Source organism: Lissotriton vulgaris, chromosome 8 (assembly GCF_964263255.1).
Source record: "Lissotriton vulgaris chromosome 8, aLisVul1.2, whole genome shotgun sequence".
NCBI lineage: Eukaryota > Metazoa > Chordata > Amphibia > Caudata > Salamandridae > Lissotriton > Lissotriton vulgaris.
Window position 1 is genome coordinate 380,442,131 of NC_141696.1, and position 27,812 is coordinate 380,469,942.

At 44.7% G+C, this 27,812-nt stretch overlaps 1 protein-coding gene across 1 annotated transcript in view; it reads right to left on the bottom strand.

Annotated features, from left to right (window-relative positions):
• The window catches only part of MYO16 (myosin XVI), a 2,821,299-nt gene that overhangs the window by 748,092 nt on the left and 2,045,395 nt on the right, over positions 1–27,812 (bottom strand). The window contains exons 26-27 of the mRNA XM_086934162.1: positions 13,491–13,571; positions 10,266–10,471 (exon numbers count right to left, since the gene is read on the bottom strand). Of these exons, the coding sequence (XP_086790288.1) occupies positions 10,266–10,471; positions 13,491–13,571 (287 nt within the window). The remainder of the gene's footprint in view (positions 1–10,265; positions 10,472–13,490; positions 13,572–27,812) is intronic.

The following is a 27,812-nucleotide window of genomic DNA, read 5'->3' on the forward strand; positions in this document are numbered from 1 at the left end:
GAAGCATGACCCATATAAACTTAGGATTGATACAACCTAGTTGTAAACCTAGCATTGCTGTCTTATGTACTATTGTATTCCTGGGAGAAGACAATAAGTGATCCTATTCCAATGAAAGCACTAAATACTGATTGGCTGACTGACTGCAGATGAAAAGAGCAATATATTGCAAAGCTTCAGAATGTGATGTCTGTAATAGTGTTTGTTCCTAGAAAAGAAGCAGACACTTTTACCCCACTTGCCATTACAACTTCCCCTTTTTTCCCCCACATCCATTCCTAGTCCATCCTGTATTGAAACTCTACTGAGTATCTTGATCTTTATGGGGAGTTCTGCTTTGCTTTGTGTTTGATTCATTGGGATCACTTTATTACTACATATTTATGCTTTTCTCTCACACTTATCAAATAGAACTCTTTATGGGTTGACTGACTCCTTTTTCTCTGAATTCTTAGAATAGGAATTGTTTCCTTTATGTGACACGCTTTAATGAATTTATTATAAGATTTGATAAACTAATATTGATTTTTTTATTTCTGTGAATATATTGATGATCAAGATTTATACGATTTTACTTGTGATCTGATAAAGATAATTTACTAAAAGATTGAATTAATAAAACTCCTTAACTCATACTCTCATTATTGACTGAAATAGATTAGTGATTGTGAATTAGAATTTATGTGATGCACAGCTCCTGGTCTTCTCTAAAACAACAGCAAAGGTCCATCGCAAAACACAAAACAGGTGAGTGGCGGATATTAGCCCTGATGCTGGTAAACCGTGACTTTTAATCCTGCTGCTCCAGCACCACCCTGATTTTGATTTTTGAACTTGGTAATGTTTGTGCTATTTTAGGGTTGGATGAAATGCATTGAAATCCAAGAGCCCTTACTGTTTTCTTTAAATTTCCCAGTGGTAGAAACTAGTTTAATGGGAGGTGAAAGTATACTGTAAGAATGACGATACCTACTCTCAGCTTGTTTAGAAGTGGACTATTCCTCAACTTTCTTCATCTCCACCAAGTCACTGACCTTTGTTGTTAACACTCTTTTAACCCTTTAAGTGCACCCGTAGGCCAACGGCCGTCGCAAGCAGTACCTCGGTAGTGCTGCGCAATTTTGTTGGCTGACGCCGCCCTGCCCACTTAATGGAACACCCCGCACTGCGGCGGAATTGCCACCACCGTTAAGGCGTTAATTCCCCAGACCTACATAGCCAGCATCACAAAAAACACCTTACCAGTTTCATCACCTGTGGTAAATTAAATCATCATTCAAGCAGAAGATAAATATATCAATTGTGTGGTCACTCCGCTTATTCCAGACGGATGGTCATAATGGTATTTTTGACAACCTTTCAAGATATGTTACCCGACACTGGCCAAGGCTTTACTCTGCTGCCCCGTTTGTATAATGATCAAAGTAATCCAACCATGTCACTTCTCTGTTCTTCACATTCTAACGGCACATGTAGAGGTCCAGATCACCTTCAAGATCACCTGTAGCACTATCAAAACCCTGTAGCTCAGGGGATCATCTTACCTCCAATAAATGTCCTCAGGTACTACACGGAGCACATCTGAATTTCATCAGATTTTACCTTAACAAAGAGAACCAACACTGTGAAGCAAGTCTTCTTTTCAATCAGTCTATGATTCTGGGAAGCTGTACTGAAAGATATGTGAATACCATCTTGCTTCCACTCCTTAAACAAGGTGCAGAAGACTCACTAGTTCCAAGTTTATTAAAAGCAAGCCAAGTGGCTTTCACCAGTCCATCCTCATCATTCAGTCATCATCTCCCCATTACACCTTACTTTAAATATGGATTTGCAAGTAAATACTGCACAAAATTGCTCAAGAAGCCAAGTATGTGCCATACAAGTAAATAACAAAAACAAACAAATAAATAAGAAAATTGTCCTGGGCAGCCAATAAGCAATGAAAATCTCTAATTAGCCAACAGGCAAGCACAACTCACTTTTCATGACTCATGGGTGCCCCCTACACTCTGCACATCTAAATATATAGTATCCAGGAATATTCTATATGGATCTCAAAATTTGGTCTGACAAGCTGAAACGTGAATTCAAGAGGGGTTGAATTTAATCAGGACACCGTCTCCAAAATCATTGAAGAGACCAAAATATGCAGTGACTTTACTGTTTGGGTTTATATGGAAGTGCGTTTATGATGGCTCCTGAAACTTCAGGTAAGAAGCAAGAGCACAATATTTTACACATAATATTTTGTAGAAAATTGAACAATTAACTCTGAAACCTAAACACTGAAATCCTTAAACAAACAGGCAATTTCTGTGTGATTATGAGCGAAAACTTCAGTACGTCTGCTGTGCATATGCATTGCCTTTGTAACTATGACCAGCACTTCTCTGAGAAAAGTTTACACAAATACAAAAATACCAATAAAATCAGATTTGGGTTTTCTGAAATCCTTCTGGATCAAGTCCTGCATCCTCGGTTCAATGCATTTTGCCAGTTAATTATATCAAAATAATAATTACAGTATCAGATTAAGGTCGGTGTTGTGCGATTATAGTGTTGTATACTTTAATCAACATCTACATATAAAGTAAGCAAGGGAAAATGTAAAATATGAAAAATATATACATATATTGATATATTTCTGACACCAGTAAAGAGAACAATGCCTTTAAATTCAAAATATTAATTTTATCAATTATGATGGGGTATGTTTTGAATAGGCTCTTCTGGAAAACGGAAGGAAATTACGTTTCCCGCAGAACTATTTAGGACCAAGCACGCAGTGCAGCTCATTTTCAAGTCTTCTTTTAGTCAGCGTGCTTGCTCCTAAAAAGAGTACAAATGGAAATAAACAGTGCTTTAAATGGGCAGGTACTCATCGGTACTGAGTACCTGGACTTCTTATATTTATTACTCTGAGTACCGGCACTTCTCTACTGCTGTGGAGAGTACCGGTACTCATTGAACGTAAGCTCATTGCCTGTGCTGGTGAGCAGAAGTGGAACGTGTCTCTGGCAGCCAAGGCACCGCTTCTACAGCCCCAATTTGAGCCCCAGCTGAGCTAGTCTGCAGGACTAATTTGAATAATGTCCGGGTGCTCACAATCACGATGTGCTTGACAGAGCAGGGTCCATTCAGGCCCTGTGCTGTCAATCACATTCACATTATCCTGTGCGTTCCTGCAAGCACAGAAATCATGTCAGTGCCTTGGCAGTGGCCATCATGCTAAAGCCAGTCCGGCCTTGGTGGCAATTTAAAAGCCATGGTAGGTGAAGAGAAAAGATGGCTTTAATCATACCTTAGTCTTTTGTGTGTCTGCTATGTTTGTGTGTATGCCTGTTTTTGTAGGACAAAAAGTGAGAGGAAGATAGAGGGAATCAAGGCACTCTCAAGAGGTTTTTTAAAGAAAAGAGATGGCACTTTGTTTGTACATGTCTGCTCGGTGACAAAGATTCATAAATAACGTAAAAGGGAGGGTGGGTGAGTGAGTGCATGTATGAGTGAGCAAGGGTGGATGTATAGATGGATGGATGGATGAGTGAAAGTATGCATGGGTGAAAGAGGATTGATGATTGTATAAAAGGGCAGATGATGGGTGGATAAGTAGAAGATTGGATGGAGGAATGAAAGGTAGGGAGGATGAATGAAAGGGTGGATGGTGGATGAGTGAAATGAGGGATGGAGTGAAAGGGTGGATGGAATAAAAGAAGTGAAGGGGGTTGATGGATAAGCGAAAGGATTTATGGATGAGGAAAAGGGTGGATAAAGAGATGGATGAGTGAAAGGATGAATGGATAGGTTTGGAGATTGAAGGATGGATGGATAAGTTTGGATATGAAGGGTGGATCGTCCGAATGGTAAAAAATTGAATGATTGATGAAAGACTGAATAGACAAGAGAATGTAAAGGTTAAATGGTGGACATCAGCAGGTAAATGGTAGGATGAAAGGATGAATGGATAGATCGACGGAAGAGACAAGAGATATCTTCTTTGGAGGGTCATGATGAGATGCTTCATTTGCTTGGTGCCATAAGAGCTTTGGTTTGACGTGGGGGTATTTTCAGTTTCTTCCTAATCGCGTGCTCAAAAATATATAGTATTGTGCCAAACAGCAATTAACAGTATGACATTAAGAAGGTGCAACTATAGCAAAAAAAGGAAATGTTAACATATTATTGCATTTCTCTTTCATTTTGTGTAATGAGTTAACCTGCTTTGTGTTTATATATACACATTACTCATGTGTTTTGGTATGTGCTGCAACTAATATAGAAGTTAAGTATCATCATGTCTTGCCCTTAGCCCCGCCCCCTCACTACACCTCTAGCTCATTTTAATGAGTACCTGCACTTATTTTTTCCCGTTTAAAGCACTGGAAATAAAATAGGATATGAGAGCAAAACGCAGGATGAAAGTGGGGATTGATTTTCACTGAAAACTGAAGTTATGAAAAAATAGAACACACTACAATAGAGAACACACTAGTTTTATGCAAGTCTGTTACTCCCAGTTGAACCCTGCTGCAAAATGCAATTTAAAAGATAATTAACACGGCCGCGGCAGTGCTGTTGAACCATGTTAGGTATAGCCACCCCCTTCTGCACACCACAGTAATCGGATAGTGCATTTCAAGTACTTACTACAAACAAGCATTTGCAATGCAATAAGTATCGCATTTGTGAGAGTCAGAACTATTGGCATTGTAAATAACAATGCCTTTTACTTATGTGTTTTGAAATCTGCAAGCGGACAGAGGGGCTTACTGTGGTGTACCTGATTTCAAATCTGTGACCAGTAGGCTACATGCAGAACTTCAGCAGGTGCTCTAACCTTCTGATCTGTGCTGTTGTGAATAGCTTGTATAACCTGTAAGTTATTCGCATTCCTACAACTTGCTCTCTACCCAAGTGATCGAACCATGATTGACAGTTGAGGTATGCACTTTGCACACAGATTTTTGTGTTTGTATATTTATAAAGCACCCAAAGGCCTCTAGACTTTAGAGGTCTTTATAGTAAGAACGTTACTCTTCACTCTTTCAAGTGGAGAAGCTACAACCTTGTCGATTCACTTTCACTCAGATGTAGATGAGGGCAGGCCACTGAACAACAGACACGTGCCTGGCTCTGGCTCAGCTAGAGGTCCAATTGGAACCTCGAGTCAAAACGAGCCGAGCTTTCACGAGGCTTCAGTCGCCAAGCTCCCCCACTGCCTGTGTGGCTCAGAGCTACCCCTTTGGTTGTTTTGTGGGTGAGCTGATAGTTAAGACCATGCAAGTGGGAGAGGGGTGTTATGGTAGCAATTCTTTTTAACAGTCTGACCCAAAGAGGGGGCTTGTTTTTCCAAGAAAAGATAATGTGACACATCATAAAAATTTCCCACTAGAGCATTTCGCAGCACTCTACTGAGCCTTGATAGTCAGCCCATGGGAAATGTTGCTTTACAACTAATGAAAAATGCAAAAGCTGCGTTGGTGTCGCGTCTGTGGGCAAGTACAGAACTCTGCACTACAAGAGATGCTTATCTGGTAACTGAACTGCTCAATGAAAAACAAGCAACATGAGAGAGGAAGACTGACTGTCGAGTGCCATGCACTCTTAAGAGTGGGTGTCAAAAAGTAAACAAAAAAAAGAACCTGCAGGAGTGCATGGCCAGTGGAAGGACAGTCACCGCGAATAGGAAGCTGTGCTAGCTCCAATTCTCAACCCCACTCTTAATCACAAAACAGACACAAAGAATTGGTAAAACCCATGTGACTTTAAACAGAATGTAGAGAACTGGTTAGTTAACTGTGGGGAGACCAGAAAAAGCTACTTCAGATAAAAAATTGTGGAAACTAGTTTTTCAGCATGGAACACATTTAAGGTTGCCCAAAGCAGCAAAACCCAAACGATCAGATGACATTTTAATATCATTCTATGTGCACACAATCTTATCTACTAACAAATTAGATGCAATCATGAAAATACTTTGTAAAAGATAGATTTGAAGTTACTCTTTCACAGGGTGCAAAAAGTTACTTGGAGTAAAAAAAAATAATTGGAGCAACAGGGTTTTGATAGTACCCTAAATAAAAAAACATTTGGGGAAGGAAGGCTTTTCAAACCACTGCTAGACTGTACTTTTATGGGAACATGAGGCACAGGTGATAAGAAGCTTCTGATCACAGATGTCATGTGGGAAAGTCGGCATTAAAATTGATGCATTCTGGCCCAACCATAAGCATAAACATAGAGCTCTCCGGGAGTAGGATGTAAGGGCAGGAGGGTGTCCAGAGAAGTTGAAGGCAGAAACTATAAAGGTAAATATAAAGTGAGGTTAGCGCAAAATAAATAAAGACATGCAAGGTAGTTGGAGCTAAAGAAGAAAAGCGTGCTACCGTCAAAATGAGGTAGGGAAAAGGGCGCACCATGGATGCTAGTGAGGGAAGGAAAACACAGGTGGAAGGAGATAGCACGTAAAGGAAACTAACAATTTGGGAGCTACCACGTAACTTGGCAGAGTAATATGCGCTTAAATTAGAACAGGTTGTGATTGTGCATAACGAGAACTTGCTCAGGACAGAACTGAATCTGAGGCAAGTGCAGGCAGGCCTACTGAAGAGGGAACTGAATCCAAAAGGCCACACACCAGGGCAGGGTAGTATGTGCTCAATGCAAGCTAGTGAGAGAAATTACACAGGCGGCGGGTGTGCAGATTGAGAACTTACTCGGGGGGAACTGAATCAATGTTGAGGTGCAAGCAGGCATACTGAGGATGGAAATATGAATTGCCGCACTGGGGCTAATGAAGGGAAGAGGCAGAGAGGAGGCGGGTTAACTACTCGTGAGACAACAAGTGGAATGGGCCAGGCGGTAAGTGATCAATAAGGGCCTCTGGAGGAGAGAGCAAGTTCAAGCAAGTTGAGACTGCGCTTGGAGGGGAACTTATTCCATAGAGGGGAAAGAAGGATTGCGCACTGTAAGGGCTAGTGAAGAACGGGTAAGAAGGAAAGTACAGGCAGACAATGTATGCACATGAAGCGAGCTGACTCCAGAGGGCCACAGGAGGCCGAAGACGTGAAAAAGAAGAAAAGGCAGAAGCAAAGCAGGGAGACAGATACTGTGGTGAAAGAGGAAGAGGGTGTTAGACCTAATCTAGTAGGAAGGAGCAGTGTAGTGTGAAGGAATGACTTACTAAAAGGCACCACGAGGGGCCAGTGAAGGATGGGTAGGGCGAATGGGTAGGTCAATGCTGCTTGTTAGGTCAAAACCTAGTATCGGGCATAATTCCTGCAAGGGAAAGAGGAGGAGTGAATTGACAAGGTAAGTGGCTGGGAACTAGACCCGCGGCAGTGCAGAAGCGCTGAAAAACGATTAAATGTAACTTATGGACAAAGGCGGGAATACCGTGAAATTGTGGCAAGTGACACCCCATCAGGCGTGGGTGTTGGTCAAAAGCCTGTGGGGAAAGGAGAAGGGGTCAGTCGGGTATGGAGCACAGTTGGGTGGCGGCTGAAGACCTCTGTGGGCAGTGTACTTACTAGGAAACAATGAACTGGAAAGGGACGCACACTTGGATTGCGATGTCATCCGAGAAATGAATAAGGCAGCTAACGCACAGAGCCTCGGTGCCGGTGTAGAACATGGACAGCGTGGCAACGAGGACTTGGCTGGTGGCTAATGGATAGCCGCCATGTTGGGTGGGGAAACGAAGTAATCATATGAATGCAACAGGACATGTATCCGAGGAAAAGTGAAAAGTAAAGGGTTAAAATGGAAATGAAAAACGACTTAAACATCGAATAAATCAAGAGTTAAAGTGAAAAATTAAACAACGATAAAACACGCAAGCACCCCGTGCTTACTTTACTTCACCACCCCGATGCACCCTATCGAAGCACAGAGTGTCCACCTGGCTGCAAAGAGCGCTCCCCCAGCAAACACACGGCGCCCGGGCTGGAATCCCGGCTCAGCAGCGGACGCCGCACACTGTGTGCTCTGGCAGCGGCAGCAGAATTTAAATACAATACCAGTGTCTGTCTCAGGCAGTGTGCCTCGGGAGAGTATTGTATGAATGTCTGAGAATCCGCCACTTAGCACTTAGCGGTTATTTTACAGGGACTTTGTGAATGCGTACGTGTGCGTGCAGAGTTTGTTTTCTGGAGATCACGGAACACGGGCAGTCTAAGCAGCGACAGGCTGCGTAACTGCCAATGAAGCAGGTATGGCAAGTTGCTCCCTACCGTCTTCTGTGGGGGTCGAGGGCGAGTCCATGGTGAAGCCAGAGGAGACTCTAAAAGAATAGTGGGGCATATTATCAAGGGGGTTTATCTCCGCTTTTTTGGCTTTAAAAGCCAAGAAAGCGGAGATAAAATTATCTCCCTATTACCTAGCTGCCGCTAACACCAGTTAGCGACAGCTAGTTGGAGATAACGGCCATCTTGGGCCCCACTTTGCATGTCAGTTATATTTATCACTAATGAGATGCAAAGTGGGCGTGCCAAGATGTTAGCGACTGAAAACAGTCGCTAACATCGCTATCTCCTATTACCAACTTTTGGAGATATCCGCGCTAAGCGGGAATATCTCCAAAAGCTAACACCTGCCCTGAGCAGTTCTTAGCCATGTTATCCAATGGGAGGTGGATAACATGTCTAAGAGCATTAGCTCGCTAATGCATGAATATCGCTGACTTTTCAGCGATATTCATGCTTTGCGGCGATTTTTACCGCATTTGCGTTAAACCTTGGTAATACCAAGGTTTATTTGCGGTAAATTTCGCCGCAGCGCTGCAGTAAATTTTTGTCTCTAACCAAGCAATAGCGATAATTATCGCTATTGCTTGGTAATATGCCCCATAGTGCTCACAAAGCAGACGAAAACTGTAGTTAGGCGGTGCTGCTTCCGGAATAAATGGAAGTGAGAATCGGAACAGCAGCCAATTAAAACCCGGATAAGATAAGCAATGCCAGAGTTAAGCCAATGGCAAGCAGCAGTAGAAATTACCTTGAGTTTCACCCAACATGCTGATTACTTGATGCCTCAGAGAGGCAGCGGATGAACTGCCTATGCAAGACCTAAAAAAGGCTAGTTGGGTTGGTGAAAAACAAGTACTATGTACGTCTATAATTTTCTAAATAAGTGCGCAAAGTACAAAACTATCTAAAAACTACTCATTCCCCTTTTCCTGGTTTTCTATGAGGTCCGCTCATCTCCAGCTCAGTGTTTTCCTTATGTGCATCGAATCCCCCATGAGGCCGTCTAACTTAACAAAATAATGGAAGTGTTTGCAACTCATGGCTTCGCTGTGAAAACCATGTCTTAGTGCAAGCAGCGTCCAAGAGGTAGAATTACTATACAAAGTGGGCAGTAGCGCAATGTAATGAACTTTTATCTGAGCTTTATACAATACCTTTAAAAATGTTCACATACTATCATCTTGCAAAAATGTACTCCTTTTAATCAATTTAAGATTTTGGATGATTGAATCTGCCATACTGAGATGTGAACCTGTAGACTACAGGTAGCACATATGTTTCTAATTTAGTCCATTACCCAAAATATTTCTTTGAGTGATCTTAAGAAGATCTGTGCGAAACTGAGCTTTCCTGTTGCTGCCGAGAAGGTAAGTCGCATATCTTCTTTTGGCTGTGGCAGCCTCCTTAGCTGTTCTCCTAAATCCTCAGCTGGACTTCTGAAGTCTCCAGGGAACACTTTTGGAGTCGGTAAGCCCAACAGGAGAACTCTGGAAGTTTCCCAGGATTGGTAGAGTGTAGTGAGTGCAGCCTCATTTGCCGTCCATGTCGGACGGTACAGGAGGTCACCGGGTATTGGATATATTTAAAGATGCAGTGCGGGGCAAAAACACCATGTGAAGCGTGAAATCCTCAAATAAACCGATCTAACTAGGTCAAATAAAAAAATAGCCTAGTGTCTGCACAAGTGATAATTACATAAATAGTTGTGTGTAACTGTAACAAAATATTTGTTAGATGTCCCAAAGTGCCCAGATATTGAACTAAAAATCGATTTACTTTCAAACCGATGCACATAAAATTGAAATATTTATTATTTTCCAACATGATTTCACTTTTTAAACCAAACTAAATTGATTAAACAGTAAGCACCTTAGACACAACAATTCTCCAAATATGCATATTTTGTATAAGTTTATATAAATTAAGCAGATGGGATGTTAGCAGTAGAAACACATTTGCAAATTTCATATGAACGTTTCAATACAAGTAACAGATTAGTACAAGAGACAAAATACTAACCTGCTCAAGAAGTCAGTGAAGGAAAGGCGCACTGGGTATCCATGCCGTATAACCTTTACCATTTCCAGCACACCAATATATTGTAACTGAGCCGAAACATAAAAATTATCAAAAGTATCTGGCAGCTTCGAATTATTGGGCTTAATGCAATGTAGAAAATGTGGTGTGCAGTTTTGGAGCTTTCCAATAATATCCGTGAGTGATTTCTGTAAATAGATCACAGACCAAAATAAAACACATTTTCAAATACATTAATAGTAGAACACCTCTACTCATAAGAGCTAAACAGAATGCCAAATATGAATTTACTGTGTTGATGTACAACCTAACATAGTTTCAACAAAAAAGTAAACTTTTATAAATCAGAATATATTTCATTTTATATCAACTGCAGTGGACAGAAGTGGAGCAGGATCTCACAATGTAGTGTAATTTAGTCAGTGGAAGTCACAGTCGGCTCATGTGATTCAATTCATCCAGAGATGTCAATGAGGGGTAGTGAGGACGAGCCACTGCTGCTCCTGACTAACTTGATGACAAACCTGGAATTGCCCTTACTGTCCCTGGTCTCCAGTATCATGAAGGGAGTGATAAAAACAACAAGCACTGGCAAAGTCAATAGGTCTCGTTCATAAAAGAATGAGTTATCGGCTTAGACAATGCTTTTTTATCGGCCACATGTGAACACACGCATCGTGTCACTTCTGCATGCATGGGAAGCAATTTTGTACTGGACCATTCCGAGATGGGCATCCATGTGTGTGCAAGTGTCATAGTTCATACACACTTATGCGTCATGAAGCATGAATTATTATATGGACATGTTAGAAAAGTACATTAAAAGTTAAAAAAGAAAAGTTTTTAAAAAGTGCTCGCAAGGTCAAAAAAAGAAGCGAGTCGCCCGGCAGCATTTATAGCTGCCAGGCTCTCTAAAAACAAATAATATATAAATAAATGTAAAACAGGAGGGTGAGCTAGATGAGGAGCATTGGAGGGCCTAGGAATGGGAATTGAAACACAGCACATGGACGGTTAAGCAGGCACATAAAAACACATAAAATCAAAGGGCGTGTGAGTGCAATTAAAGGAAGCAAGAAGCCTGGCAGCACTTTTCAGCTTTTGGGCCCTTTTTAGCAACAAAAAAATAATAATTCAAGAAAATATAAAGCGGGATGAGAGGTAAAGAGCATCTGGGAATGAGGAGAGGAGTAAAATTGAAGGCTGCTGGGGGCACTGAAACAAAAATGGGAGAGCGCTGAAGAAACTGATTCACTTTCCTGGCATTCTAACTTCAAACTAAAAATTAGTTCCCTCAAGTCAGCACTGTAAGGATACACCTCAACCTATCAGAACACTGTGAGACCAAATACTCCTTGCTGTGACACAACAAGCATAGAGTTGAAAAGTCATTGAATCAAAAGCAGACATCTGAGATAGAACACTAAACCACCCCATCATGAGCAAAGGGCAAAGCCTGCACTAAGTCTCTGTTCTGTACCGGCAATGACAGATCTTGCGAGCAGGCAGCTGAATCTTTCTGTAGTCGATACCTAGAAAGTAACCAGGACTCTCCGAGTCACCTTTATTTTGTGTGGGTTCCACTGATTGCACCTTCACTAGCTGCTTAGGAGCAGATAGGATGTTGGTGATAGGCTGTAAGTGGGACATGGAGTCACCCTATATTATCATTGAGGATCAAGGGTGTACGATGACTCTTGTGTCACGTCTCGCATAAGCGCTATATAAATCCAACATCCATAAATTGATTGCAGCCACAGTAAGCATTTGTGAGTTCCAGTGGTAGATCAAACAGCAGCAGTGTCAGTCATCTCACACATACACACTCTGAGGTCAGGGCAGTTGTCTGTTGCACTTTAACACCATGGCATTCTCCACTTCCAAATTAGATCTAATTGGGCCTCAACACAAAGGCTACTGGGTCTCCTGAGATGTTAAATAAACTGCAGGGTCGCGCCTCATCAGCCTGGAGCAGGCACAGGAGATGCATAATGAACTGTTTATGATAAGACTAAAAAGGCCATCTAAATGTGGGGTTTAACCCTTGTGATGTTGAAGCCACTCTAGCCCCATCACTGAATTTCCAGATTCCGTGCATCTTCGAGTCTTGGCCTCTCTGCTGTGTCTGCCAAGAAAACACCTGGTGGTGACACGTTGTGTTTTTTTCGGCGAGGTGTACACCTGGCCAAAAGAGACAGAACTTACTCCACCGAGGCACTATGAGGCACACATATCTCTGTTAGCTGTATTTAGATTTGTCAACGGTAAAAGCGGAACAATGTGTTTTCGTTTAGGGATTTTTTTTTTATTGAAACAATGTAAAAACACACCAAGTAATCCAATGTGACACTAACAACAGGTGATTAGAACTGGGCTGTGAGTAGACTAAAAGCCCACAACAAATTAAAATACCGCTGACACAAATTTGTTCACGTGATACGAACATTACTGCAGACAGACCCAGATAACAACACTGGTTTCGGGATGCAATCGCATTTCATTTGACACTGGCTAACGATTCCCTCCTTAGGTCGTGATAAATGTTGGAAACTTTTCACATGGATTAAACTATACCAGGGCCTCATTTATGAGAAATGACGCATCGCTGCGTGAAAGCAGCGATGCGTCACTTCTCAGTGCGCACAACTTGCGACATTCCTGATGTGTCATATTTAATGTATGACGCATCAGGTCGCAAGGAGTTACAGATACGTCAGTATTTCTGACGTATCTGTAAGCGCATTGCTGGAGTCACAAAAACGGCCTGCGTCAGTCTTATGCCTGCTGTGAGGCAGGCGCAAGATTTTGACGCAACGGCGTCCTAAAAGTGACGCAGTGAAATCTCATAGATTTCACTGCGTCACTTCTACGACCTTTCTTTGCGTCAATACGCCCCCCTTGCATACATTATACCTGGCGCAGGTATAATGTGGCGCAGGGGTTTACAAAGTGACGCATCTACCTAGATGCGTCACTTTGTAAATATGGCGCAACAAGGCACATTTTTTATGCCACTGGTGCGTCACAAAAAGTGACGCACCTTCGGCGTAAAAGTGAAGCACAGCCTCATAAATGAGGCCCCTTGTGCCTGTGAAAAGAAGAAGCTCGCAGCACTTTGCGAAACTTTGGTGCAACTCTATCACTTAAGCTCTGCTTGCACGATGCACAAAACATTTAGCACTGGTCTGGTAATGAATTGTCACTGACCCTGAGCTGCGTAGTGATCGAGATTGGCCCACCTCGTTCCAGCCTCTGGAGAAATGTTGACGCTCCTTTCTTTTTCATGAGCTGTGGGTAGAAAAGAGAGCACATCTAATATTATTATAAACCGACAAAGAAAGGTCATTCGCTCCGCAAAGCACACTGGCATCAGCGCAGTGCATCATACACACGTCTGTTGTTTCACGTTGCCTCTAATGATGTCATATACAACACATGGATAATTAGATCATATCCTCTAATGCATTAACTGAGTCATCTAACTTGACGGATCAATAACACACCGTGGTAGGAGTCATTATCTTAGTAAGAGTGTCCGTCTCTTCTGAGTCATAACAGGCATTTTGATCAAAGCATGACTTACATAAACAAACGCGGCAGGTCTCTAGAATTTAGTCAGAGGATTGAAAATGCTAGTTGACTGCAAATGACCCAGTCGATTATATTGACCTAAGAGGCACATTTGTAAGATTTCGTTATTTTTTGTAGTGACAAAAATATTTTTTTCAAGAATCAGTACAGCACAAAGAACAGGCACAACTTGAGCATCAGCAGTTCAAGACTGACTGACACACTTAATGTGTACAAGACAGCAGCAGGAGTACCAACTCCTGCTCCCACCAGATAGGAACACCACTTCCAACAGCAGAGCATGCTTCCTTCACACACGCACTATATAAAGTACAGTAGCAGCACAGACATAATTACAAAGCTTGCAAAGGAGCACCAGCTTACACAAGAGTAGTTAAATGTGAATGTGTTTCGATTTATATAGTGCACTTTAACCCAGGGGCCTCAAGGCGCTTGCTTAGGGAACCCGTCCTGGTATTCCCCTGTGAGATACCCCGGCCAGGTATCCACAAGTTGAAAGCCAGGCATCCCGCCGCGAGGGGCCGTAGTGGAGATTAAGCAAGCTATTGCCCAGAGTCGCAGAGTGTGACCCCGTGAGTCGAGTAGGCACCAGAGCGAGAATTGTCGACTCCGTGGAATTTTTGAGCCCGAGACCCGCCGAGGCGGGTAATCGAACCCTGGTCCATGGCTGATCTCAGCTTCTGGGTCTGCCGCCTCTAACCACTGAGCCACACTTCTCCACAGTTCAACCCCTCTTGCAGACAGAATAATGTCTGCAGTTCAGGGGCAGCAGTATACACTTCCATTCACAGACAGGAAAGAAAAGGCTAGTATCACAGCAAGCTTCCCTCATGACTAGAATATATACAGTACAGCAGAGGCATTAAACAATACCGCCATAAAGACAAATATAGAAGAAGCTCCACGACAATCAACAGAAGTGCAAACTTCCCTCCAGGTACTGGGTGGGAACCCGAAAAGAGCGTGGCCGGACTTACGCAGATGTTTTCACAGACCGAGATTGAAAAAGAGCCAGAGTGACAAAGCAAGGGTTATTGTAAAAGTGGTCTATGATAAAAGTGTGCTTAGAGGACAATCATTGTGGGATCGTGCATGTGATAGAGGTTTACATTTTTTAGGCTGAACATTCGAGACCTCTTGTATATACTTTAGTATATACTTATATGTGTATGTACTTTGTGGGCTCTGGAGATAAGCCCTAGGACTTGTCTGCTTCCACTTAGGGACCTATTTTTCTGTTCAACTGCCTCTATTTAACTGTCTTGATAGAAAACAACCAGTTGAGGTCAGTAAAAGACAAGAATTGCTTTCTGCTTGTTCAACTGCCTCTATTTAACTGTCTTGATAGAGAACTACCAGTAGAGGTCAGTAAAATACCACAATTGCTCTCTGCTGAGGGACTTTTTAAAAACAAATTCTGGCAACTGCCTCTATTTAACTTTCTTGATAGAAAACGACTGGCAGAGGTCAGTAAAATACCAGAATCCCTTTAGCATTCTCTAGATTCCAGTCCATAGAAATTGTCTTGCATGAGCACCCGTGGACAATAATATGTTTTTCAGATCTTGTCTTTTCAGCGATATGACCACTGAAGGCCTTGATTTTTTATTAAAAACCGAGTATTCAACTATACCATTTCCTGCTGAAAGACAATGTTTCTCTCCATGTTTTCCCATACCTGGCATGTCAAGCAGTTTGGTGCTTACTTTCCCTCCATGTTAAAGAACAGTAGACGTTTCAGCACCTAGGCTAATGTGCTGTATAGCTAAATACATATAAGGTACCAAATGCGAGACCGATTGCATTTTAAATGCTTGTTTTTTTTTAGAGTTTTACACAGCGCAAACTTGACCCACAGATATCAGGTATCAGAGTGCTTTACATGACCACCAGTATCATTACAGATGGACACATGCACATTTTGTTAGGCACCAGAAGGTTAAATGATTTGCCCAGAATCACAGGCTGTTGAGTGTTGTTGCCTAGACTCAAACATGGTTCTCCATCTTCGAGATCGACTGCTTTAGCCGTATATATATGAATGTGTAATGCGTTGATGGTGTAGGGTGTGATGACATCACTAAGGACATCTCAAATGACTTCACTGAAGACATCATCCAGTGACTGAGTGTTTCTAAAAAGTTTAAATATGTTTTATATATGTAGTGTAGTTCCTACATCCCTAATAGGCCCAGCACATTGGAATAATATACAATATAGATTTGACATAGGACTGAGGTCAGTATGTCTCTATCGAGTACATTAAACTTAATTGTGTGTGCCAGCTAACTCAGAGGTCACTAGAAACTTTCTCGAATGAACAAGAAGGGATTAGTCTTTGACAACCGCATAAACATGACAACTTTGTTTCCTTTAGAGTCGGAACAATATCTTCAGAGTCGTGGAAACAATAGATAACTATTTCACTCAGTCAATCGTGCATGCTTCGTTTCTACAGAGTTGCACAGAAATAGAGAGACGGGTGTTTCAATAAAAAGGGTTTATTGAACATTCTTCTTTCGCATGCAAGAAATATGAACTGCTACAATCGTTAGACAAAATGTGAAGTATAATGCGTACAGCGTAAACAGGAATATAAAATAGTACTGTAATAGCATGGTCTGTTGCTATAACATATATAAAAATACATACATAAATAACACAGGCTAAACTACTCAACTGGTGCTTCTAAAATAAGCCTACCCCAGTGTACCTAACCTAGGTCTAGTACGAGGGAAGAAGTAGGTGCTGCTTTGGCATAGGTTTAGTTTTGCCAAGAATTGCCAAAGGTTTCTCTAGGTTCTAATCAGCTCAATACCTTAGACTTAGAATGAGAGAGGTTGGTATCTCTTTCCCGGGACTCGATTTCCCAACACCCCGCAAGGGGAGTCAGAAACACTGGAGCTGGTGTAGCAGGGATTTCTGCTCATATACAGAACTATGCATAGGGACTTGGAATCTCAGTGAATTAGGATGTGCCAAAACTCACCTCAGCATCCAAAATCCCCTGCCAGACTAGCTATCAGTGTCTCATTGGTACTTACAAAACCCCAATGATTTAGACAACCCAGAACATGGACTTAGAACACCTCAGGTAACGTGGAACACTTGAACACTCTTTCGTTATACTAACATATCAATCCAGAACGAGCAATCAATGAGGACACGTTCGAGTTTGAAATGTTTATTTCTAATGCAGTGTTCTCAAACGCAGTATCTTAGCTAGTACAAGCAAACATATTATAAGGAACAAGGTTAACAGCATGGTTACTATTCCACAAAATACAAAAGGTGAAACCATGTTAAAATGCTAAAGGAAATAGGTCTAAATAGAACCTCGGTTTACCCTCCCTAGCTAGTATTTTATATTATATTATATCTACAGAAGGTCTCTTTGGGTTTAGAAGGGCGGGCCCATACCTTTGGGTTCAGTGGAAATGGATCACATCATCTCCTGGACCAACTCTCTGCATACGGATATTCATCAAGTGTGTGTCTTCTGCCTTGCGCAGTGCATTAATATTCGCGTCTAAACCCAAAGTTTGCCACAGCTGCATCCATATTATGTCTACTCTGTGCGCTGATCAATCTAACCAATAAGTGCTGTGTTGAAATAACCTTGAAGGCCTCGGCACTCATTGTACAGACATAGCTTACCAAGCAAGACTGATATTATAAGCGAACATGTTATTCTCGTGTAAAGCAAAATACCTAACTGGGCGAAAAGCATTAATAACAAAATATGTTGTGTGCCAAAGCAGCAGGAAAGGAAAACTGGCGTTTAAACTTCTAACCAGCACATGCTAACTTAACACAGTGCAAAGGTGAAACCAATACACAAGACACTGGATTCTTGGCAGGAGGATGACAGCTTCTAGTCAGTGCGTCAGCTGGGGAGTTGTCTTCCTTCGGTACTTGCTGTGGCGAGCTGCGTCGTGCAAGTAGGTAGTCGAACTGCACCGAACCACAGCGTTCTTTGCCATAGCAAGTGAAGGTATATTTATACCTTGAAGGTGTTTAGGGATGCTAGTATTGACGTAAAAGTTGGGCATATGAACGTCATGAATGAACCCCTAAGGAATAGATGTTCATGCATAATAAATGAGTTCTTGAAGAAATCAATATCCAGGCAAGGGGAAGTCCCTACGGTTTATGAGTCTGGTTTTCCAAGAAGTCGTTGTGACGTAGATAAACGGATGTAAGTAGCCATGCCTGTATTTGGGTAGCTTGGGCTATGCCTAAATAAGGACTGGATATCTATGCCTATATAAGGGCATGAATCGGGAAATGCATACGGAATATAAATCGATACACAACACCCACTCTACTTTCGTATGAACGACATTACTAAGTTTCTAAACATGAGAACATGTCTAAAATGTATCTACGCATGAAGTGCTAAAAGCATGTTTCAAACACATTGTAAATAATGTATCAAAACTAGTTTTAAGCATAAAATTACATTGGTGCTGTACACATTAAAGCAATGTTTCATTCTAAACAAATGTAGACATTTGAAATGCAAATTGAATGAATCATAAAAATATACATTTATGAAATGGCTCATAAATACAGAAGAAAAAGGAACAACAACATTTCATGTCAGATTACATTAAACTGTTTGTTTATGGACAAGGTCATATATTGTCTCTGGAAGTATTCAAAGAATTCTTGTTCTCTATGAATAGTTCTACTATAAGCAGATTACTTGTGCCAAAAAGGAAATATAAAAATTTGGAAAAAAAAGTAATCATAGGAAAAAGTTCTTTGTTTTGTAAAAAATGAAAGTCATATTCAAAGTCGCTCAGAACACTGTGTGCCAAAATCAGAAGTCAGTGTTAGGACTTGGAGAAAACATGAAATCTTCTATGTCTGTAGACAAAAAGTTGTCTACCATTGTAGGCGAAAGTTGGATTACCTTGTTTAGAAGATTAACCGCACATACACGTGAAGCATTGCCTTTAGCATTGGTCGCATCAGCAATGTTGGAATCGGATGGTACCTGCGTGCCTATTATTTCCTCTCATACCTCAGCATCAGCATTTTGCGTCTGTGAGATCTCAATGAACGCCGATCAGAATTCGTAGCCACTGGGGACAACACAGAGCATGGTCCGGTACCAGTTCAAGCAAAGTATCAACATCCGTTGGCATGACTGATGGAAGTGTTAGACAGATGTCTAGCACATATTCTTCTCCGCATAGCAGGCAGCGTAGAACAGGTAAGATGCAATCTTGCCAGATTGGTCTGAATGACAGAAACCATGTGGTATTTAATTCTTGTAGACGAGGTAACCCCAGAATTTGAACGATGCGCTCACGACACTTCATCTCCAATAGACCTCACTCTATGGTGCTTGGGGTGGCGCTGGTGATTTGGCTTGCCATATCCCTGCAATGAGTCCTAGAAGGAGGGGCAATCCGCCAAACACACATTGCACAGAGCTTGGAAATATTTTCCTAGGACTGCTTGAAAAGGTGCTAACAGTCCGTTAAATATGTTCTTAAATAAATGTACAATACCGCTCGTATCAGACATGTTTAAGATACAACTTAACATTTCTGATAAATGTATAGGGCAGTTTGTATTCAAAATGGCATGTATCTCGGCAGAAGTCCTTGGGACTTGTAGATCATAGGTCTCTTTGGCCGAGGTCACTGGCACAGTTTTTTGCAAAAGAATGGCTTTCATTCTGCTTAGAGTATCAATTCGTATAGAAGAGATGTTCAATGAAGTTCATAGAGGCGACTTCTCGGACTGTCTTGGTTTGTGGAAACAATACTTGCGTTACAGCAAGTGACCCCGGATGACACAGTTACTAGATATGGTATACCTGGCAACATGTCACAGCAGCAGTGATCATTCAACCTGCGGTAACTCCCATTCAAAAGTTGTCCAAAAATTGGATCAAAAACTGCAGCTGGTGAAACTTGCAGGTGACAGGATAAGTTGTTCCAGGAACCATCACAGGCCCTGTGTACATTAATACCCTGACAAAGGAGAGAACCGCTTAGTGCATTTTCACAGTTTGAACTGCTAAGAAACAGGGGGCGTGGACTGCAGCAGATGGAGACAGAAGCGAGCTGAGGAGCTCGGAACGCCATCTCCCCACAAGCGTTTATCCTGACCTCCTGCCTCATTCGCGGGTGCCGACACTAACTCCCAAAGACATCGGAATGAGGCTGTTGGTTTTTTCAGCGCTTTGGGGGGCTGCAACTGCCGTATCAAGCAGCAACTCAGCGATTCTGCTTCTCGGCCGCTCGCACGCAAAAATGGCAGCCATGTAGGGATCGCTGTTGTTGTCCCTGTGCCTCGGAGACAGAGGGCGCCTGCATCCGACGGGGCCACCTTCACTGACCCCTCTCTGTCTGCACATTGCCCCGGTGGTGCACATTGCCGGTGGGGGGGGTGGCCCATTTGTTACAGCAGAGAGTGGAGTGATGTGGAGACTGGCACGAGCTGCGGAGCTCTGGCCGTAGTCTCCTTGGCAACGCCGCCCCAGAATCCTGTCACGACTGAGTAGGTGAGCGTTACGGCCCCGGGATTCAGGAGTCAGAATGTTGGCGCCGAAAGAGTTTTGGAGGGCCAAAGAGGCAGTGCTGGGAGTTATTTGGTGAATCTTGGTGCCAGGAGTTCGCGCCCAAGATGGCGGCCGCACCGTAAACACTGAGGCGGCCCCCTGCGCACTGGCGATTGTGGACACATACAGTGAGTGAGATTGCCCCGCTGGACCAGGATGGGCTGTGTACCACCTTGAAGGTGAGAGGGGCTGGGGCACTGGATGTTGGGTGCCCAATACGTTAGTGCTCCCCTGGAGGACAGAGTGGTGACCTGGGCTGCACTAGCCTCATAGCGAGGACTGTGCTGCATCCCCCTACACATTGGGGATAGTGGGTGCTTGCATCGAGCGGCATCACACCCGCTGGGTCCGGGCGAGCTGTGGGCTGCTCTGAAGGTGGGGGAGACCAGAACGTCAGGTGCTGGGCGCCCGGTCTGCTGGCACTCCCCCGGGGGACGACAGGCTGTCCGAGACTGTGATGGCCGCATGACAAGGACAGTGCTGCGCAGGGGCTGCCTGGGGGATCCCCATTTGCCCGGCTGGAGAGAGCGGTGTGGTGCGAAGCCTGGAGACGGGGCTTGTACCTCCTGGGGAGACCAGCGAGCTGCGCCAGAGGGTGAGGCGGCTTCCAAAGCTCATCATCGCTTGCTGATTTGTTTGGGGGACCGGGGCCTTTGTTGCGCCTAGACATAGCTGGCGCTGGTGCTTACCCAGAGGGCCCATAGAGAGTATTGCTGGGGAGGCGGACTTGGTTCCTACCCTCCCTTTTTTCTCCTCCCCACATTCAGGACACAGGAAAGCTGAGGGGGCTGCAGCAGTGCCGTGGAGAAAGCGGCTGGGCAGCGGAGGGAGCACCTCTTTTTCTGGAGATTACCTGAACGTGAGGACAGCTGGCAAGGAGCCGCAATATTTGGTGGCAGTGGGAGATCCCTGGGCTGAGGAGTGTGCTCTCAACGGCACCTATAGAATTGTTTGGGGACTTTGATTGAGGGCTTTCGCGGCGGCACCTGGAGGAGCATTTGAATGTATGTGACATACTTGCCTGCGTTGGGTCACTCATCGCACAGTTGCCTGTTGGACCCTCCTTCTGTGGGGACTGGTTGGTTGGAGTCGGGGACCCCGCTGGTCTAGGTCACCGAGGACTCGAGTATCTGGGCTGTAAGTAATACTGGGCTGTGGGGCTGACACTAAGATCCACGCAGCCTGGTCGACATGGGAAAGCCACAAGGTCATCAGGGGGGACTCCTCCGGAGCAGGAGGATGGAGCAACGGAACAGCAAAAACAGGACAGCGTCAATCAACCTCCAGAGGGACTGATGCAGCAGCAGGTGGGTCAGATCCTCCGCGCAATCACAGACACGAAGAAAGCACTACAACAGGATATCTTTGGGACTGGGTCTCCTGCGGGCAGATCATGGGAAATTGATCGACCGGGTGAAGGAAACTGAGGCTACCTTGGAGGTCTTGGATCCAGCGCAGAAGGCTATTGATGTTCAGATGGGAGAGGTCAATCGCAGGCTCCAACTACTGGAAAGAAGGGCTGAGGATGCCGAAGGGCGTGATAGAAGGAATAATATAAGGGTAGTTGGCCTTCCGGAAGGAGTTGAAGGGGACAGCATGGTAGATTACCTGGAGCAGTGGCTGCATACAGAGGTGGCCCCAGGGGGCCTGATGCCATTTTTATACTCTGGAGAGGGTACATAGGGTGCCCGCCCATCAGTTGACACCTGGGAGGCCATCCAGGCCAGTGGTGGCCCGTTTCCTTCATTATAAGGATAGGGACCTACTGCTCTAGAAAGCACGCACCGCGGGCCCCTACAGAGTAGACAATAGTAAGGTGTCACTGTTCCCAGACTATACTTTTGATGTACAACACCATCAAGCTTCGTTTCTGGCGGTTAGAAAGGCCCTCCGAGACAAGGGCATTCCGTACTCATTGATGTTCCCGGCACGCTTGCGGGTGACGTTGGATGGCAAAACATTCTTTCATAAGGACCTGGATGAAGCATGGAGTTAGTTGGAGACCTACAGGGCAGGAAAAGATGGTACGGGAGGCAATGAGGAGCAGATGACGGAGGCGCACCAGCCGCGCCATACGAGGCACAACAGAGGACGATGCCATGGGACTCAGAAACCTTCCACGTCGCAGATGGTGAAAGAGAGGTTGACAGCCCTGCAGGCCGTGACAGACATCTTGCAGGCGAGCAGGGCATCGCGGCTGGGAGCAACAGACTCGGAAAAGGGGTCAGCGGGATCAGATTCTGATGGGACGGATGCGGGGAGTGCTACCATGCAACATGTCACACCAGGGATGGCAGATGAGATTGTGGATGCCTGAACTTTTATAGTAATTTCAGTGATCTACGTGTGGGGTCAGATGTTCCTGGTACTCGAGATGATGGTGCCTGGGGGAGGCTTGGCAATTGGAATGGCTTGGGTGAGGGATTGTTGAGTGAACTCCTGGTAGCTACCAGGGAGACTGTTAGTGGGTGGTTTGGACGGGTGCTAGCTGTTTAGAGCCTGTTCTGGGAGGGGAGTGGGGTGTTGTTTGGGGTTGTTGTTCTTTTTGGGTTGCTAGAACCACAGGTGTGCCAATGCAGGGAGTGCGATTTTGGAATAAAATTAGCCAGCAACATGGGGATGTCACCTGAGTTAAAATGTATTACGTGGAATACACGGGGGATGCATACGATGTTGAGGCGCCATAGGGTCCTTGCTTTTTTGGTGTGAAGAGGGGTGCAGATAGCTCTTCTCCAAAAAACTCATTTAGACCGCGGTGAAGGCCAGGCTTTGCAGCGTCGCTGGAGGTGGGAGCTCTTTTATAAAACATATTCTGCTTTTGCTAGGGGTGCGCTTGTCTGGGTGAGGGCAGGGGTTCCCTTCAAGCCGACTTGGCAGATAGTGGACCCTGAAGGGCAGTTCGTGGCTGTTCTGGGGAGGTTGGATGGGAGAGATGTAATATTGTGCAGTGTGTATGCCCCCAATGTGGACCAGAAAGCCTATTTTGCCCGGTTATCGGGGAAGCTGGCGCCAATTCTGACGGGTTCGGTGATTTGGGGGGGGGTTTAATACTGTCACATGGTCACGTATACTGAGATAGATAGGTCAAACCCACAACTACCCCAGATACCTACACATACCTATACCATTCAGCCTGCCAGAGGGACTGGCAGGCTGAATGGGGGCTAATTGATACTTGGCGAGCGCAGCACATGGGTGAACAGGACTATTCTTATTATTCCACATTGCATGACTTGCACATCCAGTTGGATACGGTGCTGTGTTCCCCGGATATCCATGCGCTGGTCCACTATAGCGAATACCTGGCGAAAATGATATCGGACCATAATCCACTATTGTTGGTGTTAAGATTACGCCCAGAGGCTTTGGAAGACCAAGTATTCCATGCAGAGTTGCAAGAGGGCATAGAACATTATTTTGTTGAGAATGAGGGGACAGCTTCAACCCTGGCTCTCGAGTGGGATGCTTTTAAGGTGGAAGTGCGGTGCTTGTATATAGCTAAGACAGCAGGAGTGTGGAAGACGCTTCTGGCAGACATAGAGAAGGGGGAGCTGCGACTGCGTTGCACAGAGAGAGTCCATCCGGAGGATCCGGGAGCACACACCGAAGTGTTGGCTGCAAGAGAGGGGTTGGCAGCGCAGGTATAGAGGCTGCCCTGCCTCGATCACAAAGAATACCTGGTGCAGGCGCATGCGGTGAGAGACAGGGTAGGCTCCCTTTTGGGGTGGTTGGCCAATCCGGCGCGAGGGGCTCGCCAGTGCTGGCACTGACCACCACAACGGGTGTACTGGAGAATACCCAGCAAAGGACTAATGAGCTGTTCTTAGCTTTCTACTCGGATCTATATGAGAGTAAATTGCGGGGTTCAGGTGAGGGATTGAAGGAGTTCTTAGCTGAGGTGCAGCTTCCGCACTTGAGGATGACCAGAGAGATGAGTTGGGGCAGGCGATCACAGTGGGGGAAATACATTGTGCAATAAAGCACATGGCATGTAAGAAAACCCCAGGTGCAGACGGTCTGGCAGTTGAGTTTTACTCTACTTATGTCGATATCCTGGCCCCCAAATTGCTTGTGGTTTATTGGGAAGCTCAGGAGCTGGGGAGGTTACTGTACTCTGCTCATGAGGCTATCATTACCCCATTGTTGAAACTGGGTCAAGACCCTTTGTCCAGGTCGGCCTACCATCCATTGTCTATGTTAGCGGCTGACTATAAAATACTGAGTGGGATTCTGGCGGCTCGGCTCCTCCCTTATATGGTACAACTGGTCCATTTTGACCAGGCGGGTTTTATCCCAAAGCACAATACCGCGACTAACCTGCAACGGCAGATGCGGATATTGGGGGAAGACCACAGTAAGACCCCAATCGCGACAGTGCTCTCAGTAGATATTGAGAAGGCGTTTGACAGCCTGGAGTGGCCATACTTGTACCGGATCCTACGAAAGTTTGGGCTAGGAGACGTCTTCGTAGGATGGATGGAACAGTGACGGCTAGGGTGCGGACAGGTGTGATGATTTCCTCGGCCTGCCAGGTGGGGTGGGGCACGCGACAGGGATGCCCGCTCTCCCGGTTGCTGTTTGCATTAGCCATTGAGCCACTGGCTTCTCATGCTCGGTTGGGGAGGTACTACCCGGATTTATATCTCCGAAGGGACATGCATTTTATTTCCCTTTATGCGGATGACCTGTTGATCTTTCTCGCCAACACGGATACAGCTTTGGAGGGAGCGCGAACATTGCTTTGGTGTTTGGACAGTATTCAGGGCTGAAGGTAAACTGGGAAAAGACCGGCTTATTTCCGGCGGCACCGGCTGTGCAGAATCCATCGCATGTGGCGGGCGTCCGTTGGGAACCCCGAAGTTTACCTTATTTAGGCACCAACATTTATCACACTCCAGAAGATTTGTAGGAGGGTAATGTGTGCACTGCTAAGACAGAGGTCAGTTTAAAAGTAGCCCTGTGTGTGCAGAAAGAGGCAAGAGAGGTGCAGAAAGAAGCAACAGAGGTGTAGAAAGAAGCAAGAGAAGTGCAGAAAGAAAGAAGAGAGGTACAGAAAGAAGCAAGAGCAGTGCAGAAAGAACCAACGGAGGTGCAGAAAGAGGCAAGAGGGGTGAAAAAAGAGACAAGAGAAGTGCAGAAAGAAGCAAGAAATGTGCTGAAAGAGGCAAGAGCAGTGCAGAAAGAACCAACAGATGTACAAAAAGAGGCGTGCAGACAGAGGTAGGAGAGGTACACAAAGAGGTAAGAGGGATATAGAAAGAGGCAGGAGGGGTACAGAAAGAAGAAAGAAAGTGCAAAAAAGGCAAGAGAGGTGCAGAAACAGGTAGGAAAGGTGCAGAAAGAGGGAAGAGGGGTGCAGAAAGAGGGAAGAGGTGTGCAGACAGAGGCAAGAGAGGTGCAGAAAGAGTGACGAGGGGCACAGAAAGAGGCAAGAGGGATGCATAAATTTGCAACAGAGGTGCACAAAGAAGTAAGAGCAGTGCAGAAAGAACAAACAGAAGTGTAGAAAGAGGCAAGAGGGGTACAGAAAGATGCAAGAAAAATGCACAAAGAAGTTAAAGAGGTACAGAAAGAGGCAAGAGAGGTGCAGAAAGAAGCAACAGAGGTGCTGAAAGAGGCAAGAGGGGTGCAGAAAGAGGTAGGGGAGGGACAGAAAGAGGCAACAGAGGTGCAGAAGGAGGCAAGAGAACTGCAGAAAGAGGCAAGAGAGTTGTAGAAACAGACAAAAGAGATACAGTAAGAGGGAACAGGGGTGCAGACAGAGGCAAGAGTTGCAGAAAGAGGGAAGAGGGTTTCAGAAAAAGTCAAGAGATGGTGCAGAAAGAAGCAAGAGCAGTACAAAAAGAAGCAACAGAGGTGCAGAAAGAGGCAAGAGGGGTGCAGAAAGAGGTAGGAGAGGTACAGAAAGATGCTAAAAAAGAGGTGCAGAAAGAGGCAAGAGGGGTGAAGAAAGAGGCAAGAGCAGTGCTGAAAGAACAAAGATGTGCATAAAGAGGTAAGAGAACTGCACAAAGACGCAAGAGAGTTGCGGAAACAGACAAAAGAGGTCAGAAAGAGGGAACAGGGGTGCAGACAGAGGCAAGAGAATTGCAGAGAGTAAAAATGAATGCAGAAAGAGGCAAGAGAGGTACAGAAAGAAGAAAGAGCAGTGCAGAAAGAAGCAACAGAGGTGCAGAAAGAGGCAAGAGGGGTGCAGAAAGAAGAGAGAGAAGTGCAGAAAGAAGTAAAAGAGGTCCAGAAAGAAGCAAGAGAGGTAGAGAAATAGGGAGGAGGGGTGAAGAAAGAGACAAGAAAGATGCAGAAATTTGCAAACGGGGTGCAGAAAGAAGCAAGCGCAGTGCAGAAAGAAACAACAGAGGTGTAAAAAGAGCCAAGAGGGGGTGCAGACAGAGGTAGGAGAGGTGCACAGAGAGGCAAGAGGGGTACAAAAAGAGGCAGGAGGGGTGCAGAAAGAAGACGGAGAAGTGCAAAGCGCCATGAGACTCCCTCACGGGATGTGATATGTTCTGCGCAATACAAATTTCCAGACTAGACTAGACTAGACTAAAAAGAGGCAAGAGAGCTGCAAAAACAGGTTGGAAAGGTGCAAAAAGAGGGAACAGAGGTGCAGAAAGAGGCAACAGAGCTGCAGAAATAGGGAAGGGGGTGCAGAAAGAGGCAAGAGGGGTGCAGACAGAAGCAAGTGAGATGCAGAAAGAGGCAACAGTAAGATGCAAGAGAGGTGCTGAAAAAAGCAAGAAAAGTGCAGAAAGAGGCAAGAGAATTGCTGAATGAAGCAACACAGATATAGAAAGAAGCAAGAGAAGTACAGAAAGAGGCAAGTAAGGTGCGGAAAGAGGCAAGAGAAGTGTAGAAAATGGCAAGAACTGCAGAAAGAGGCAAGAGGGATGCAAAAAGCGAAGAAGGGCACAGAAAGAAGGAAAATAGGTGCAGAAAGAAGCAAGAAAGGTGCAGAAAATATAAAGAAGTGCAGAAAGAAGCAACAGAGGTGCAGAAAGAGGCAAGAGGGGTGCAGGAAGAGAAGATAGAAGTGCAGAAAGAAGCAAAAGAGGTAAAGAAAGAAGCAAGAGGGGTGGATACAGAGGCAAGAGCAGTGCATAAAGAACAAAGAGATATTCAGAAAGAGGCAACAGAGGTGCAGAAAGTGGCATAAGCAGTGCAGAAAGAACCAACAGAGGTGCAAAAAGAGGCAAGAGAAGTGCAGAAAGAGGAAAGAGGGATGCATGCATTTGCAACAGAGGTGCAGAAAGAAGCAAGTGCAGTCCAGAAACTACCAACAGAGGTGTAGAAAGGGGCAAGAGAGGTGCAGAAACAGGCATGAATGGTGCAGAAAGAGGGAACGGGGTGCAGAAAGAGGC